This window comes from Kwoniella dejecticola, chromosome 7, assembly GCF_000512565.2.
Source record: "Kwoniella dejecticola CBS 10117 chromosome 7, complete sequence".
NCBI classification, from domain to species: Eukaryota; Fungi; Basidiomycota; class Tremellomycetes; order Tremellales; family Cryptococcaceae; genus Kwoniella; species Kwoniella dejecticola.
The window spans coordinates 235,492-251,069 of record NC_089307.1 but is presented as its reverse complement, the minus strand read 5'-3'; the positions used below and the strand labels follow the sequence as shown (position 1 = coordinate 251,069).

At 48.7% G+C, this 15,578-nt stretch overlaps 7 protein-coding genes across 7 annotated transcripts; 4 read left to right on the top strand and 3 right to left on the bottom strand.

Moving 5' to 3' along the window:
- Positions 1–909: 909 nt before the first annotated feature.
- On the top strand, positions 910–3,862 carry I303_105733 (uncharacterized protein; the record flags this gene model as incomplete). The annotated part of the gene is made up of 6 exons (XM_018409046.1): positions 910–1,031; positions 1,100–1,132; positions 1,200–1,255; positions 1,313–2,691; positions 2,754–3,639; positions 3,717–3,862. The coding sequence occupies 6 exons, from the start codon at positions 910–912 to the stop codon at positions 3,860–3,862; spliced, it is 2,622 nt and encodes an 873-aa protein (XP_018261318.1).
- A 256-nt stretch (positions 3,863–4,118) lies between these two features.
- I303_105732 (uncharacterized protein) lies at positions 4,119–5,279 on the bottom strand (the record flags this gene model as incomplete). Its single annotated transcript, XM_018409045.1, has 5 exons — positions 4,119–4,281; positions 4,390–4,687; positions 4,792–4,855; positions 4,953–5,012; positions 5,109–5,279. 5 exons carry the CDS (start codon positions 5,277–5,279, stop codon positions 4,119–4,121), a joined length of 756 nt encoding a protein of 251 aa, XP_018261317.1.
- A 1,202-nt stretch (positions 5,280–6,481) lies between these two features.
- I303_105731 (uncharacterized protein) lies at positions 6,482–7,525 on the top strand (the record flags this gene model as incomplete). Its single annotated transcript, XM_018409044.1, has 4 exons — positions 6,482–6,543; positions 6,688–6,904; positions 7,042–7,173; positions 7,343–7,525. The coding sequence occupies 4 exons, from the start codon at positions 6,482–6,484 to the stop codon at positions 7,523–7,525; spliced, it is 594 nt and encodes a 197-aa protein (XP_018261316.1).
- Positions 7,526–7,891: 366 nt separating this feature from the next.
- On the bottom strand, positions 7,892–9,311 carry I303_105730 (uncharacterized protein; the record flags this gene model as incomplete). The annotated part of the gene is made up of 5 exons (XM_065969230.1): positions 7,892–8,773; positions 8,848–8,953; positions 9,012–9,091; positions 9,156–9,199; positions 9,290–9,311. 5 exons carry the CDS (start codon positions 9,309–9,311, stop codon positions 7,892–7,894), a joined length of 1,134 nt encoding a protein of 377 aa, XP_065825302.1.
- Positions 9,312–10,059: 748 nt separating this feature from the next.
- On the top strand, positions 10,060–11,512 carry I303_105729 (uncharacterized protein; the record flags this gene model as incomplete). The annotated part of the gene is made up of 6 exons (XM_065969229.1): positions 10,060–10,093; positions 10,212–10,399; positions 10,561–10,888; positions 10,931–11,106; positions 11,194–11,299; positions 11,415–11,512. 6 exons carry the CDS (start codon positions 10,060–10,062, stop codon positions 11,510–11,512), a joined length of 930 nt encoding a protein of 309 aa, XP_065825301.1.
- Positions 11,513–11,975: 463 nt separating this feature from the next.
- Positions 11,976–13,523, bottom strand: I303_105728 (triose-phosphate isomerase; the record flags this gene model as incomplete). The annotated part of the gene is made up of 7 exons (XM_018409041.2): positions 11,976–12,064; positions 12,192–12,362; positions 12,433–12,449; positions 12,536–12,678; positions 12,930–13,153; positions 13,294–13,379; positions 13,498–13,523. The coding sequence occupies 7 exons, from the start codon at positions 13,521–13,523 to the stop codon at positions 11,976–11,978; spliced, it is 756 nt and encodes a 251-aa protein (XP_018261313.2).
- A 454-nt stretch (positions 13,524–13,977) lies between these two features.
- Positions 13,978–15,204, top strand: I303_105727 (uncharacterized protein; the record flags this gene model as incomplete). The annotated part of the gene is made up of 4 exons (XM_065969228.1): positions 13,978–14,016; positions 14,193–14,265; positions 14,360–14,453; positions 14,610–15,204. 4 exons carry the CDS (start codon positions 13,978–13,980, stop codon positions 15,202–15,204), a joined length of 801 nt encoding a protein of 266 aa, XP_065825300.1.
- Positions 15,205–15,578: the final 374 nt, after the last annotated feature.

Sequence of the window (15,578 nt, the reverse complement as noted above, 5' to 3'; positions counted from 1 at the left end):
CCGTAGAATTGACCTTGTGATTTAACCGTACATGTCGAAGCATCGAGTCTTGCCGACTGAACTTTCGATCACACTCGGCGCATTTGAATGGTTTAATGGCGGTATCTGCTCTCGTCAGCTCTCTATCGAGACCCAATGAAAGGTAACAAGGAGTTAGACAGCTTACGAGTCTTCTCATGACGCTGTGGTCATTTGAGCGAAAGGTCAGTCGAGAATCGACCCTCGAGGTGACTTTGCATGCGACTCACCTGAAGGTGCTCATGCTTCTTGAAAGCTCGATTACAGTGAGGGCAAAGGTATAACCCCCTATGATCGGGTGAGACAGACCTCAGTCGACTGCTGCCACGTGATGGCGATGCGGACGACCGTCTAGATGGAGTCATCGCTTCGAGCAGACAGCTTGAGCCTGGCCTGAACGGGCCTTAGACCATAAGTCGACCGAGCAATACACCTGTCAAAGTATTCTCGGAAAGGTGGAAGTGAGAGAAGAACCAAATACAGTCTGGAGAGGTCCAAGCAGCCCGCTATCGTCTCCACACGTGATCTCGGATGGTTCGGATAAACAACGGAAAAATCATAGGGACTTGTGGGGAACCTGGTGGGAGTGCTCAACATCATTTCGCCGAGATCGAACGCATTCCACACTATGGTCCACTGCCCCTCCCTTATCCCTCGTCCATGTCCTCGTGACCTACGATGACGATGCCCTTTCCTACCGAGCGAGCCGGCAGGTTGTTCGGAGGAATGACCGAACGAGTCATCAGCTATAAAGCACCTCGATGACCACGCATCGGGAAGTAGGATAGATCATTGATCTTGTCAGTCTTCTTTGGAGACTATCACCATAACTCGCTTTCACCCAATATCTTTCGGGCCTACCGCCAATAGGACACGTAAAATCTGGCTACCATGGCAAGTGTAGACAATGATGAGATGGATAGGTCGTTTTTGACAGTTTCCATTCCGGAGTTGATCAAGCAAATGACGGAGGCCGAGAAAATATCGCTCTTAGCAGGAAAAGATTGGTGGAAGTGGGTGATATTCTACCTCATTCACAGCTATCAAAGATCTAAAATGAGCTTATTCAATGGACTTACAGCACGGTCCCTGTCCCTCGACTGAATATACCAAGGTGAGCTTGTGATTTGTGTATAACGGCTGAGAGCTGTAGTTGCTGATCGGGTTTCATGTTGGATCAGCATTAAAGTGACGGATGGCCCTAATGGAGCACGAGGAGAGAGTTTCTACCATATGTGTGAGTATGTTGTCGCTCCATGTTGACCTGAGATTGACGGTGTGCTCCTCGATATAGGTCCCGCAACTGCCCTGCCCAACGCTACATGTCTCGGAGCAACTTTTTCGCCTGAACTCGCCGAATTGAGCGGATCCCTACTCGCAGACGAGACCAAGGCTCGTAACGCTTCATGCTTGTTAGCTCCCACTATCAACATCCAACGATCGCCTTTGGGCGGAAGGGCTTTCGAGTCATTCTCTGAGGATCCAACTCACTCAGGTTTGACAGCTGCATCATACGTCAATGGGCTGCAAGATAAAGGTATATCAGCTACGATCAAGCACTTCGTCGCTAATGACCAAGAACACGAACGGATGGGTCAAGATAGTATCATCGCTCCCCGACCACTCCGGGATATCTACCTCAGACCGTTCCAGATCGTCCAGAAACATTCAAAGCCACGGGCATACATGACCTCTTACAACAAGCTGAACGGCACCCATTGCTCGGAGAACGAATGGCTGTTACAGGATGTGCTTAGAAAAGAGTGGAAACATGACGGCTTGGTCATGTCTGATTGGTATGGTACTTATTCGGTCTCGGACGCTATTAATGCTGGATTAGATCTGGAGATGCCGGGAGCGACGAAATGGCGAACCAAAGAATTGGTATCGCATATGATCTACTCTCATAAGATAGATCCTAGGACGCTGGATAAGCGAGTCTCGGAGGTGTTAAGCTGGGCTCAGAAGTTGGCCAAGTTGAACGAGGAGATGGTATATCAGAAACCAACGAAGGAGAAAACCAGGTCAGAACATCAAGAACAAGATGCGAAGCTTCTGAGAAGGATCGGCGGGGAAGGAATAGTCTTGCTGAAAAATGAAGGGGATGTATTGCCTCTAAACAAGCCTCAAAAGGTCGGGGTGATCGGTCCAAATGCCAAGGCCAAGGTCATCACTGGGGGAGGATCAGCTCAACTACGCGCTTCATGGTCTGTCTCACCATGGCAAGGTCTCGTCGTCAACAAGCCAGATGGAGTGGATTTATCGTATGCCCTGGGTGCTGCTACCTCAAAATACCTCCCTATTTTAGGTGAAGAATTTTGCACGCTTGATGGCAAGCAACCAGGCTTCGACCTCAAACACTACGCATTAGACAAGAACGGGAAACAAGCTGAACATCCGACAGTGGAGGAGATCTGGGATACGTCCGATCTGGTCATGGCTGATTTCCGCGATCCTAGACTGGGCGATGATTATTTCACAGAGATATCATGTCTGTTCAAGCCCAGCCAGACGCAAGAATGGGAATTCGAATCGGTTGTCACTGGTCAAGGGTGGTTATGGATTGATGATGAGCTGGTATTGGACAACTCCACATATGCTCATAAGGGTAGTGCGTACTTCGGATCGGGAACAGACCCCAAGAAAGCCTTTTTCAGAGTCGAGGGAGGCAAGGTGAGTCCACATGGCATTGATCACTAAAAGCTCGTAGCTGATCGTGCGATGACGTGACGCAGACTTACACACTCCGCTATCTACATGATTCCAGAATACCCTCCACGCTACTCGACGTCAATTCGACGCCAATCAATATCGTCGGTCTGCGTCTCGGCGCATTTACAAAGATCGACCCTGAACAAGCTATACTTGATGCCGTAGAATTAGCCAAAAACGTCGACGTCCCCTTGATCATCGCTGGCCTGAACGCCGATTGGGAAAGCGAGGGATACGATCGTCCGAACCTATCCTTACCACTGAGAACTAACGAGCTCATCAGCAAAGTAGCCAACGCCAATCCTAGGACCGTAGTAGTGATTCAGGCCGGATCAGCAGTCTCCATGCCCTGGATCAATGATGTTGCCGGAGTAGTATATGCCTGGTACGGCGGCAACGAATGTGGTAATTCTATCGCGGATATCGTGTATGGGAAAGTCAATCCGTCAGGTAGATTATCCATCACTTTACCAGTGAAGGAATCGGATATTCCCGCTGCCTTGAATTACAAATCGGCAAGGACGAAGACGTACTACGATGAAGGTATTTGGGTCGGATATAAATGGTATAATGAACGAGGAATTAAACCTCTCTTCCCGTTCGGTCATGGTCTATCATACACCACCTTCGATTATTCGGATCTCAGAATAACGAACCAAGATACACACGCCACGACCACGACTACGACTACAACGACGGAGAAAGCAGATGACTGGAAATTAGAAGTAGAAGTGAAAGTGACCAATACTGGGAAAGTACCGGGTAGTCACTCAGTCCATTTCTATGCTTGTCCACCGGAAGAAACGCCTACGAGCTTGAAACACCCTAAACAGACTCTTCAAGCGTTCACAAAAGTGAATGATCTGCAGCCTGGCGAGACTGTCACTGCCAAGGTAACCCTGGACAAATGTGAGTCACACGTCACTGTGTCATCAACCGAAATGATCGTATCAAGGACAGACAACTGATTCAGCTCCGCATTACAGACGCGATTTCTCATTGGGACGAAAGGTGGAATACCTTCAGGGCTGAGTTGGGCGAATGGTCTGTGAAAGTTGGGAAGGACGCTCAAACGATGGTTGGAGAAGCCAGATTCACGATTGACAAAGAATTGGAATGGACCGGTCTGTAAAGGTAGGTGCAGTACATAGAGAGTAGAATACTAGAGTACATCAAGCATAACAATTGCATGTGTATAAAACGGGGATCAGTGTACATTTTGCAGAGCACAGCAACATGTTTCAAACTGAGTTTTGGTTTAGTCGTGGCACTCCGTTAGAGGGGCATCACAGGAACTTCATCTTACTTGGCCTGGAAGGTACGACATAGTCACACATTAGCTTAACAGATACAGCCCGAGAAGGAATTCCGTTCGGTGCGACTCTAGCTCACCTGGATCTCAGCTCCAATCCAATCCAAATCAACGGTAATCCAACATAATAAGCTGCGATTCTAAGATTGGTATGTTTTCGTCCGTTCGCCCAATCGGAATGGATCCCAGCGAGGTAGATGGTGGACAACATGAGAGTGATAAGGAGGTATCCCGATAATCTGCATCGATCGTATTATGATTCACACAATGACAGATCCGCTTGTCAGTCCTTCGTCACTATCGGAAAAAAGGGGATCCGCCGGTGTGTAAAGTGCAGTCGGACTAACCTATGATACTTGTACACTCTCTTGGCACTTTCCTTCCCTCCAAACAACTTTCCATCGAACCATACGCTCGCAGCCCCGATAGAAGCTTGAGCAAGGATCCAGCAGATGGAGATCAACCCTAATTTACCGTGCCACGACGTAAAATGCGGTGCGCCGTGGAGGTACTTGTTATATACCATTGCGACGCTACCGATAGTTAGTATCGGAAGGGCTAGACCGAGCATAATGTTTTGATGCGATTTGAAGCGCGTTGCTTTGATCGATGAATTTGTCCCGGGTGGTTGAAGGGGTGTGATACCTGTTGATCGAACAATGATCAGCTGTTACTCATTTCTGACTTCACAGGATGCAGGGTTCAGGCTGGAGGTGCGTTTCCTTCACGATCGACATGACATGACTTACCCAGTAAGAACGCGGTAATGGCTAGAGATTGCATCGGCGGATGAACTGCAAACCATCCCATTGCCTAGATGAGCACAGCCGATCAGTCAGTCAATCATCCCCTCACTCGCACTCTCACTCGATTGTGCTGAAAGGAGCTCCTAAGGGGAGAGCCGACTCACCTTCAAATCACCCGAGAAGACGAGATACCAACTTGTCCCCAAAACCAACGCCAACCCAACCTGAACCATGTTCAATCATCAGCATGAACCACAGGCATCTGAATCTTCGGATCGGGGATGGGATACGGACAAAGGGAGAGGGGGGAGAGGACATACGAAGATCGATGTCAGAGCCACCTTATCTCTAGTAGTGGGTACCATATCCAATCTCCCCGCTGGTCCGGGCGCCGACTCTGAGGTTCCACTTCGTTGTGCCGATACCTCAGACTCGGGGTGGACGTTGGTGGAAGGTAACAAGGGAGCGCTTTCTTCTCTTTCTACAGACATCGGATGATACTGCCGATCGCTTCGATTCCTGGGATCGGTTCTTCGTTCTGTTGAGTTGATCTTGCCTTGTTTTCAGCTGTCTGTCGACACAAACTTTTCTCTCAAAGACAACGAGTGGTTCCGATAAGAGATCGGGGTATCTGATTCAAAAGGGAGGTAATGCCATATTACCATACCATCGATCCTCATTGGTAGCAGATTAGTCACCGTTGACAGTTTAGTCATGTCGCGATATTTCGTATCGGCTATCACCGATGATCGCACATGCCTGCCTCGAGCTCTGGACAAATGAGAATTACGGGAATTGAGAGCATGCCGGCTCGTATATCTGATAAGGTCCCCTCCTTCACAAACATCACTGACCGTCATCTGGGCTCCTTCGCTGTGGGTGGACACAACTCTGAATCGTACAGTCTAGTCTCGCATTGTACCAAAACAAATAGGACGCAGAGGAGTCGCATGATGGGCGTAGGGGATTCCTCTTCGGTATTCGTACCACCCGTTTTGGAATCCAAATGGCGAAGCTGGCTCGAACGAACGTGCAACATCACAACATTGCAGCCTGACCTGCGGCTTCACCTCCCGAGATTTGCGAATACTAGCATGGGATATCGTATCTGCGCATTATGCTTACGCGAAGTTCAAGGATCAGCCAGCAGCAGAACTAGCTAGCTAGCACCGCCCTGCTACTAAGCTTAACTCTGAATCCAGGATCGGCAAATTACGTCATAGCTAATGTTCCAAGACCAAGTGAAACAAAGCGCAACTTCGCGAGGGCAGATGACTATTTATGCAGACTTGGCTTATCAGCACGCTCTCCCTTCACTAGATGATTGCGACATGACATCATCAGTCACCTACTGCTGTGCTGTGGAAGAAACCCCTTCAGGCACTCAGGAGAAGATGGTGCGTCTGTGCGCATGTCATGATATTGCTGCGCTTTTGCTGGATGTCACCTGTCCAACGGTAACGGTGGACGGTGCAACTGACAGTCAGACTAAAGAGTGGTGATGACGTCGCACGGTGCATATAGCATCCTGGGGTTCCATGCAACGTATGTATGATATATATCCACGCAGCTTTCCCTTCACCGATTGCCACTCAACATCACCTACATCACCAAGTAAACCTAATACGTCTGGTTCCAAGAACAAGTCAATTCACCATAATCGCACAAGTAACAAGAACAACCAACAAGCACGATGGGTCTATTGAGCAAGAAATCACATGGATACGATACCACAACAACAGGTCCAGGCCATACGTGAGTATAGTTATAGTTGTACCATATCCTATCTCTTCCTCCACAGACTGCACACCAGTCCTCTGTTCGTTTTCTGTCAGGGCTATCTGTGTCTGCTATCAGATTGCTGACTGACCTTGGCATGGTAATTTCTCCACGGTATAGCGGACCAAATCCTTATACTACCGGTTCCGGTTCCGGTGTCGGCGGCACCGGTACTGGACCCCACCCACAAGGCGCATATGACCACAACGAGGGTCCATTGGGACATCATACGGGCCAAGGTGTCTCCGGTACTGGTCCTGCTTTAGGAGGAGGGGGAGAAGGGGGTACAGCCGGCGGAGTAGGAGTGCACCCTCCACCAGTAGCTGGTGCAGGTCATGTGAGTAGTCTTGTGTCTTGTGTCTTTAGTCTTGCATTCTACAAAATCAAGTCATCCTTCAATTCCTCTCGTCATGCTTCCGATCAACCCTCCACCTGAGCTTTCAGGGATCGCTCTGACCACTATTTGCCTCACAGGTCAACACAGGTCCGGCTCCTCTCCATGGCACCGGCACCGGCACTGCGCCAAGTGCGAAAGAAGCTTTGAAATTGGAGAAAAAGGGTCACAGGGAAGAGAAATTGGGTGGTATTCTACATTCCACTTCGATGGTGAGAAACTATCGTAATCATTATCCGATCCTCAATCCTCGATCTTCAGCCTTCTAGGCTGCGTGAAGAGCTTCGTGACAACTACCGGAACCGAATTCGCTCATTCGGCACAAATATCCCACGAATCGGATTGAAGGCTGACACTTGATGACCAATGACCCTACCGCAGCAACAAAAGGGCGCAGCGCATTTAGCAGAAGCAGATCATCTCAAAATGCAAGCTTCCGAGTTATCCGAAGCTCAACGTTTAGAGCACGAGGCAGGTATGAGAAGACAACGAGCAGTCGGATTAGGCGCGGATCCGATGCATGCTCATGGTCAAACGGGCCACGGTCCGAATACCCATCTCTAGCCCATGAACAATGAACAATGAACAATGAGCAACAATTCAGCTCGTCTTATTATGCCATCCTAATACGGTCTCGCGTGTCTTTCAGGTTACGGTTTCCTGCGATTCCAGTATACCCGTGCCTCAGACACGATACATGATGTGCACTTTTAGCTTTTAGCTTGTAGCGATAATGCAGATAATCAATGTATCGTATCATATCAGGTCCGCGACAGACGAGCAAGAAACGCGATCCATGCGAGAATAGCTGTATTTTGGTGTTCGATAATGTCAAGCGTCTGTTTACATAGCAAGAACTGAATCTGTAATCGTACTCTACAACCATATCTAACAATATGTATCTCTCCGCCCATCCCCGTACTCCTCCGTCTATCCCCAGATATTCGCAAAAGGATCTCTATCATCTTTCTTCTGCTGCGAGACTCCAGCTCCCGCTCCACTCAAACCATTCGAAGCACCACCAAAGAATCCAGAATTAGTGTTGTTCGTACTGGTGTTCGAGGAGGCCCAAGGATCAGCTGTAGTAGCAGTGGTCGAAGCATTTCCTGATCTCCACGGATTCCCACCAAATCCCCCTGTCTGCTGCTGTTGAGGTTGTTGAGCGCCACTTGATCCCCAAGCATTCTGGTCCATCTGCATGACACTTCCTCCCCATCCGCCCGAATTGGACACCGGCAACGCACTCTGCGTTTGTTGATACGAGTAAGGCTGAGGAGGGGCGGACGACGTGATCCCGCCATTCCAACTTCCGAATCCGCTTTGCTGCTGTGGTGGTGGAGGGGCATTGAAGAATCCGCCTGAAGTAGCAGGCGCCGTCGAGGGGGAAGTAGCGTTGGAAGAGAAGAGCGACATGATGTCCGCCTTGGCGTTTTTCGGCTGGTTTTGAGCTTGCGTTTGTGCTTGAGCGGAAGAAGGGGTCGGTGTACGGAAGTCTAAATCAAATATCGAATTACCATTGCCGGTTCCGGTAGGAGCTGGAGGTTGAGCGCCAGCTGTCTGAGCTGGAGCAGCAGTAGCAGCGGAAGCCGATTGAGGTTGTTGTGGAGGTGCGGTCGTGGTCACTGGAGGAGCTAACGAAGGAGGTTCGTCAGAGCCGAAGAGATCGACCATTGGCGCGGGAGCAGGAGGGGCAGCTGCTGAAGGTCTGGTGGTGCGCGAGAGTAAAGGATGGTGTTTCGGTGCAGGGGCAGCAGCAGGTGCAGGTGCCGGAGCAGAAGCGGATGATGTGGGTGTAGGTTTGGGTGTTTCAGCCTATAGAATGAAAATCAGCTGTTTGCCCTAAACTATAGGTCGACCGCTAGCTAAGGGATCACGGTATGACGTACCGTTTGACCACCCCCATTCTCTAGTACACTAGGATCACGGGGCTGAGGACCGTCCATTGCCCATCGCTTTGACTCGTACTTTGACCGAATGAACGATTCGATTTTACTATACAACCATATGAGCTTGAGCTCCACACGGCCTGCAAAGAAAGACTATAGCTCACTGATCAGGAGGTACATGACCCGCTTTCAGGTGTTTCTCCCAGTACAAGTTCGCCCGTCTGTTTCCCCATTTTTGTATATTCTGCAGAACAAGCAACATCAGCTAAAGACCACGATGTACAGCGGTAAGCGGCCAGGCAGCTCACCTCCATCTGCTCAGGCGTCCAAATATCCAGATCAATCGATTTCACTACAATCATTAATATGATCAAGCCAAGTGACATCAGCAGCTGCCTTCCAACACACTAACGGAGGTACCAGCTGCGAGCGATCGGCTCACCTTTACTGATGTGCGTTCCCATGGATCTATGTATACCCGAACACCTTATACAGAGGAAAACTCCCCTACAACCCCGCGTCAAGTCGAGTCAAGTCAGCTTTTGAAGTGGAATTGCCGTTCTGGCATGTCAGTTTAGACGTACAGATTCCATGAAGCCCATCTTGCATCTGTGAGTGAACATCAGCTGATTTCTTAACTGACCCAAGGCTCTTTTAGCTGAAGACAGACACGCACCATTCTTTCTGCAATCCGCACAAGACTTATTATCAGGTTGCTTGACTAGATCTCGGAGTATACGAGCGTTACGCTCTGTCGTAGCTTTATCTGCTAGGCGATCGTGATGTCAGCTTGGCTCAGTGCAGGACGCTCTCTGACGGACGAGCTGACCTTGACGAGACATGTCTTCGTGATTCTATGACCAGTATCACAGTCAACGATCAGACTCTTGTAGTAATTCATCCATCTGGTGCAGTCAAGTAAGTGTAACTCGTGGTGACGCTTAGACCCTCACTCACTAGTGTCTCATGGCGACACGCCTCAACGTGGCAATCGGCTCGCCTAAATGATCATGATACAAGGTACGTGTGACGCGCGGCGGCGCTGACCGACTGATCTTTGGTGGGGTTTGAGATTTGTTTTGTCTCCACTCGCGACGTGTAGGTGGATAGATAGATAAATGTACAACCTGTCTTTCACCAAATTTGTAGTCCTTTAGCATCTTCTACTGTAGCTAACCTTGAGCAGGCCAAAGTCATATCAGACAAGACAACATGGCGGAAATATCAGAAGGAGATTCAAATTTCGGTAGGTCCATTCACCAATTCTGTAGCTCCACTTTCACAACATCCAATCAGTCTCTACAATGTGGCTCCTCTCTACTCCTACATATCGTAATCTAGCTAATATGGAACCCTGGTGACAGACGCGCTTTTCAAGGCGTTCGTGATGATTGTAGTATCCGAAATAGGCGATAAGACATTCTTGATCGCTGCGATCATGGCGACTCGACATCCGCGAATGACCGTTTTCGGAGGTGCTTTTGCCAGTTTGGTAGTTATGAGTATACTCAGCGCGGCGCTCGGACGGGTGATCCTGGGTCTGATACCTAAAGTGAGTCCAGTGGAGTCTGGTCCAATCGTCTTGCTCGACGGAGCATTTGCATGAATCATGTCTCCCGTCATATACGCCGGAACACAGCCAGCTTTTTCACTATTTTATCACTATGAAAGCACATTTCGGCTGACGTTTACTGATTTGCTCTAATTTCGAAGGTCTGGACCCTATGGGCAGCGTCTATCCTCTTCCTGATATTCGGAATCAAGATGTTCCAAGAATCGTTCTCCATGGCCGGCGGCAATTCTCACATCCAGGACGAGATGCGCGAGGTCGAAGAAGAATTAGAAGAAGACTCAGCAGTCCACGATACCCATAATGCTCGGGGTACATCCAACAACGTCCCCCTGGAAAATCTGGAAGAAGGTAGAAGTTCTAGAATATCAACATCGGGCGATATACCCTCAAGTCCATCGAGAAAACGATCATCTAGTCCGGCGGTACGATCTAAATCCGGCCCATCAATACATTTCCCCCTGTCAGGCGGTTCCGGTTCCGGTGGACGCTCACACGGTGGACTTGGAGCAGGAGTCGGAGTTGGACCTGTAGAAATCAAACATTGGACGATCACCCTTCGGGAGAATATACGGAATACCCTCCAGCTGTTGACTAACCCGGTATTTGCGCAGGCGTTCGTGTTGACGTTCTTGGGGGAGTGGGGGGATCGGAGTCAGATTACGACGATAGCTATGGGTGGAGCGCATGTACGTGCCAATCTCGTCATCGACTCGGCCTATAAGAAGCACAATTGTCGAGGCGAACACAAGCTGATAACTCCGCCAAACAAATAGAGCGTTCCCGTCATTGCCTTCGGAACAATACTGGGACACGGTGTATGTACAGCAGGCGCAGTCATGGGCGGTCGTTATTTGTCCACTAAAATATCTGTGAAACATAGTGAGCCATGTCTATCCTTCCATACTGAATCCTGGATTCTGCTTCCTGTATCCTGGGTCTTGCATTACATTCGGCTTAAACGGGATACTAAGCTGATCCATTGATACTCCACCAGTCTCCTTGTTGGGCTCAGCAGCATTCATCATCTTCGCATTCCTCTACGCATTAGAAGCATATTACTATAGACCGGAATTAGACACAGGGGCATTTTAATTTTGATCTTTCAGGGTCGGAACTCTACGTGGCTTTGGAGAGTCAACACAAAACAACCACAAAATATACATGCGCCCTCATGACGAGTTTACATTCACACGATTCAAACGAGCATAGCACTTTCCTCTTCTCTCCTCTCCTCTCTTCAACTCAATTCACTCGACTCCACCCAATGACCCTCACACAGTACAAGTATTGGCATATTGCGCACAGTAGTAGTTCCCACTCTCACAAGGCCAAAGGATACATAGATAGACAGGCATTCTGCATATTGTTCGATACATTAGATACCTCCCACCAAGGTGCATCCTCATACCCTGCATGCTGTATCTGAAAACGCGCTTCCTGATCGATGCAAGTCCAGATTTGATGCATTGGGCATTTGAATGATAAATATATACGGCTGGTCTCAAGACGCACTTCTTCCCTCGTCATGATCTATGCTATTCCTTATCTTCGTTCCTTAGGCGTTTCCAGAGTTGACAATGTCGATGAACTCGGGTTTGAGGGAAGCACCACCGACGAGGAATCCATCGATATCGGCGGCGGAGGCTAGATACACAGCAACATTGACAAACATCAGATAAGTGTCCCTCTTATCTTCCCTCGACCAGCACCACGCGCACTGCCGGGGTGCCACCTGAGATACCTCGACAAATGGGGCAAACAGCACACTCACCAAGATCACCAGAGTTCTTTCCGTTGACACTTCCACCGTAGATGATTCGGGTCTGGTCAGCAACAGATTGAGAGACTCGCTTGGCGAGCCATTGCCTGATGTTGGCGTGGACTTCTTGGGCTTGTTCCTTGGTTGCTACTTTACCGGTACCGATAGCCCAGACTGGTTCGTCTGTCCACCGATTCCATTCCATTCACATCAGCTGCGTCTCGTCCGAGTAAAACTCTGATATCAAGCTCACAAGCAATGACGATGTCCCTGTTGTGCGGAAGCGCATCAGCCAAACTCTCTCAATAACGGAACTTCGATGCAGCCATAGAAGAAGTAACAGGGGCAACACTCACTTCCATTGCGAGTCGGAGATCTCCTTGGCGATAGCTTCGAGCTGTCTCTCGACGACAGCTTGAGTCTGATCGGATTCTCGCTCTTGCAGAGATTCTCCGATACATGCAATGACAGCAAGACCGGCCTCGACGGCGGCCTTGGTCTGCGAGTGGTGATTAGAGGGGTCGCGGTATAGATTAGAGGGGAGAAAGGACGACGAGCAACGAGCAAGTGAAGGTTGGGAGAAGTCCAAGAGGAGAAGCCCAGGGCGATAAAATACGTGGAAATTAGTATGGAAGGGAATCAATCAGGAGATATCGTTGGAAAAACGAGAGTCGTAATTATCATGAATGTTAGTAGAAATCCTTTTATTACATCGTGAGGAGATTGCTGGAAGAGGAAGACGGGACCCACCTTATCAGCGACGAGCTTATCGGTATCACCGAACAAACTCCTTCGTTCCGAATGACCAAGGATGACCCAGTGGACATTGGCATCTTTCAGTTGGTTAGGCGAGATCTCACCGGTGAAAGCACCTGATTTCTCGGTGTACGAGTTTTGCGCGGAGACTTGAGCAGGGGGTTTGAGCTCTTCTTGTATCTTCAACAAGTACAATGCTGGAGGAGCAACGACAAGTTCTGCGAGAACGATGATATGTGGTCACAATGACATATGAACCAAAAATCAAGTCAGCCAGCCTCCCTCACCCCACCCTAAGAAGTGTTGCCTGACTTGAAGTCAGACTGGATGGAAGAGGTCGCCGTGGACGTAGACATACCGACTGATCCGTCAAAATTGGCCTGGTTGATCCGCTCAATGATAGTTTCCACCTCTTTCAACGAACCGTTCATCTTGAAGTTTCCTCTGGACACCCCAATCATTTGCAATGTCAGTCAGTCAGTCAGTCAGTCTCATCCCCGATCCGAAAGAACATTCCGAGGAGTTTCAAGATTACAGCCAGACTCGACTCGACTCGACTCACCCGACAAAGAATTTTCTAGCGACCATCTTGGATATCTGAGTATGTGTATGTCTTCTTGGGAGCAGACAAGGGATGAGATGGGTGAGTTTGAGTATTTTGTGATGAAGAGAAGAAAGAATGAAAGTGCGTTTTCCTTCAAGCACCGAAATTATGTACGGTACGACTGCAATTGCAAGCGAGTATGAGGACAGTAGTAGGAGTATGACGAAAACAGATCACACTCAAGCGGGAATAAGATTAGATACGGGGACTCCGCTTGACTGTAACGCTAAAAGCCGACAATTACCGATTGTGGCATCATTTGACCATGGTTTTGTCAACAATCAATGTTCGAGGTCGAGCGCACGCACTCGAGTGACGCGAACTTGTAAATCATGATTCAAGCTTGAGATTGGCATGAACACTTGAACATCAGACAACGACCAAATACAGTGCTCAGCATTTACATCTACATTATCAGACAGGAAATCACCCGACGCAATGCCGCCCTTACGCTCGAAGAAATCAAAGCAGAGTAGAGTGAGTCGTCCGTCTACTCAGTGCCCCATCGCCATTGCTCCGGTATCAACGTATGTCCAGCTGACTTGCATTGCCCCCCGCCATCTAGTTCCCCGTCGTAAGCTACCTCTCTTTCTCTGAGCTTGGGAAAACAACAGATAGCTTATTGTTTGATTCTACGATGAAACATCCTGCAGGCTCGAATAAAACGGATAATGCAATTAGACGAGGAAGTGGGGAAATTAGCATCGGCCACTCCAGTCATGATCTGTGAGTCATTCATCAAGCATCGTCGTCGTCACGTCTGCAAATGTGTCATATACGAATAGTCTTGAGCTGAAGGATGGTTCTTCCAATGTCCCAGCCAAATCCCTAGAATGCTTTCTGCAGCAATTGATAGATGAGACATGCAAAGAGACTCGATCGAGGGGATCTAAGAAGATGACTGCGTATCATTTGTGAGTTGAGTGCATCCGGAACATCCCTCGTTGCTCCCTTCTAGCCGAATCTCCCTCATCATTGCCGATGTATAGTCACATCGCTCCTAGTTCTCGATTATCTCGAGCTAGTTTACTCCAGACAGAACGATAAATGCTGATGCGTGGAGAGACCAGGAAACACATGATAAACGCTTCAGAGACATTCGATTTCCTACGAGAGATCGTCGAAACCATCCCTGACCCAATAATCTCCGAACCCAAGACCGCATCAGCTGGTCCATCTAAACCGCGTAAAGTGTCCGGCGCGAACCCCAATGTGGATGAAGCAGCCGGAAGCGGGCCGAAGAAACGCACGAGGAAGACTAACAACCTTCATTCCGATGAGATACCGCCTTTGACGTCTGTCTCTATGTCTATGTCTGGGAACGGTTATGATCATCAAGGGTACGCTCAGACTCATCCTCATGGAAATGGTCAAACCTATCAACATCCACCTCAAGGCTACGGATACGAGCATGGACATGGTTACCCACATGATGAATACTCCCACCACCACCATCATCAACAACAATATGTGTACGGACAAGGACAGAGACAAGGACAGGGACAGGGACACGGGGAAATGGTACCGTTACCTACGCCCACCCCGACGACAGGCAATTTACCTAATATCGGGACGTGGAAGAAAGACTTTAGCGGGACGGGAGGGACGGGTGAGAATGGGAGAGGGTTGTATGATGATTACGAGGAAGATGAGGATGATTATTAGTTATTTATTCTCCATCTTCATGAACGAGAGAACAAACGTGGACTTGGTATGGTAGGATGGCATCATTGTAGAAAGATCGAAGAGAGGTAGAGGTGTATTGAGTTTACTACGATATGAAGAAGATATGTAGAAATAGTGAATAGTAAATTACGATTCGATTTTGTATATTAACATGTATAATTAATCAAGTCAATTGTTTTCACTTCAGCTTCTCATTATCTTAATTTTCATGTCCAAAGTCATCGCGTTGTAATGGTAGTTGTAGTTGTAGTTGTAGTTGTAGTTGTAGACAGTGAGCAATGACTGAAATCGTGAAGCAACGTGATCGACGAGATACACTTTACATACATTCCATATTACGGCTTTACCTAACC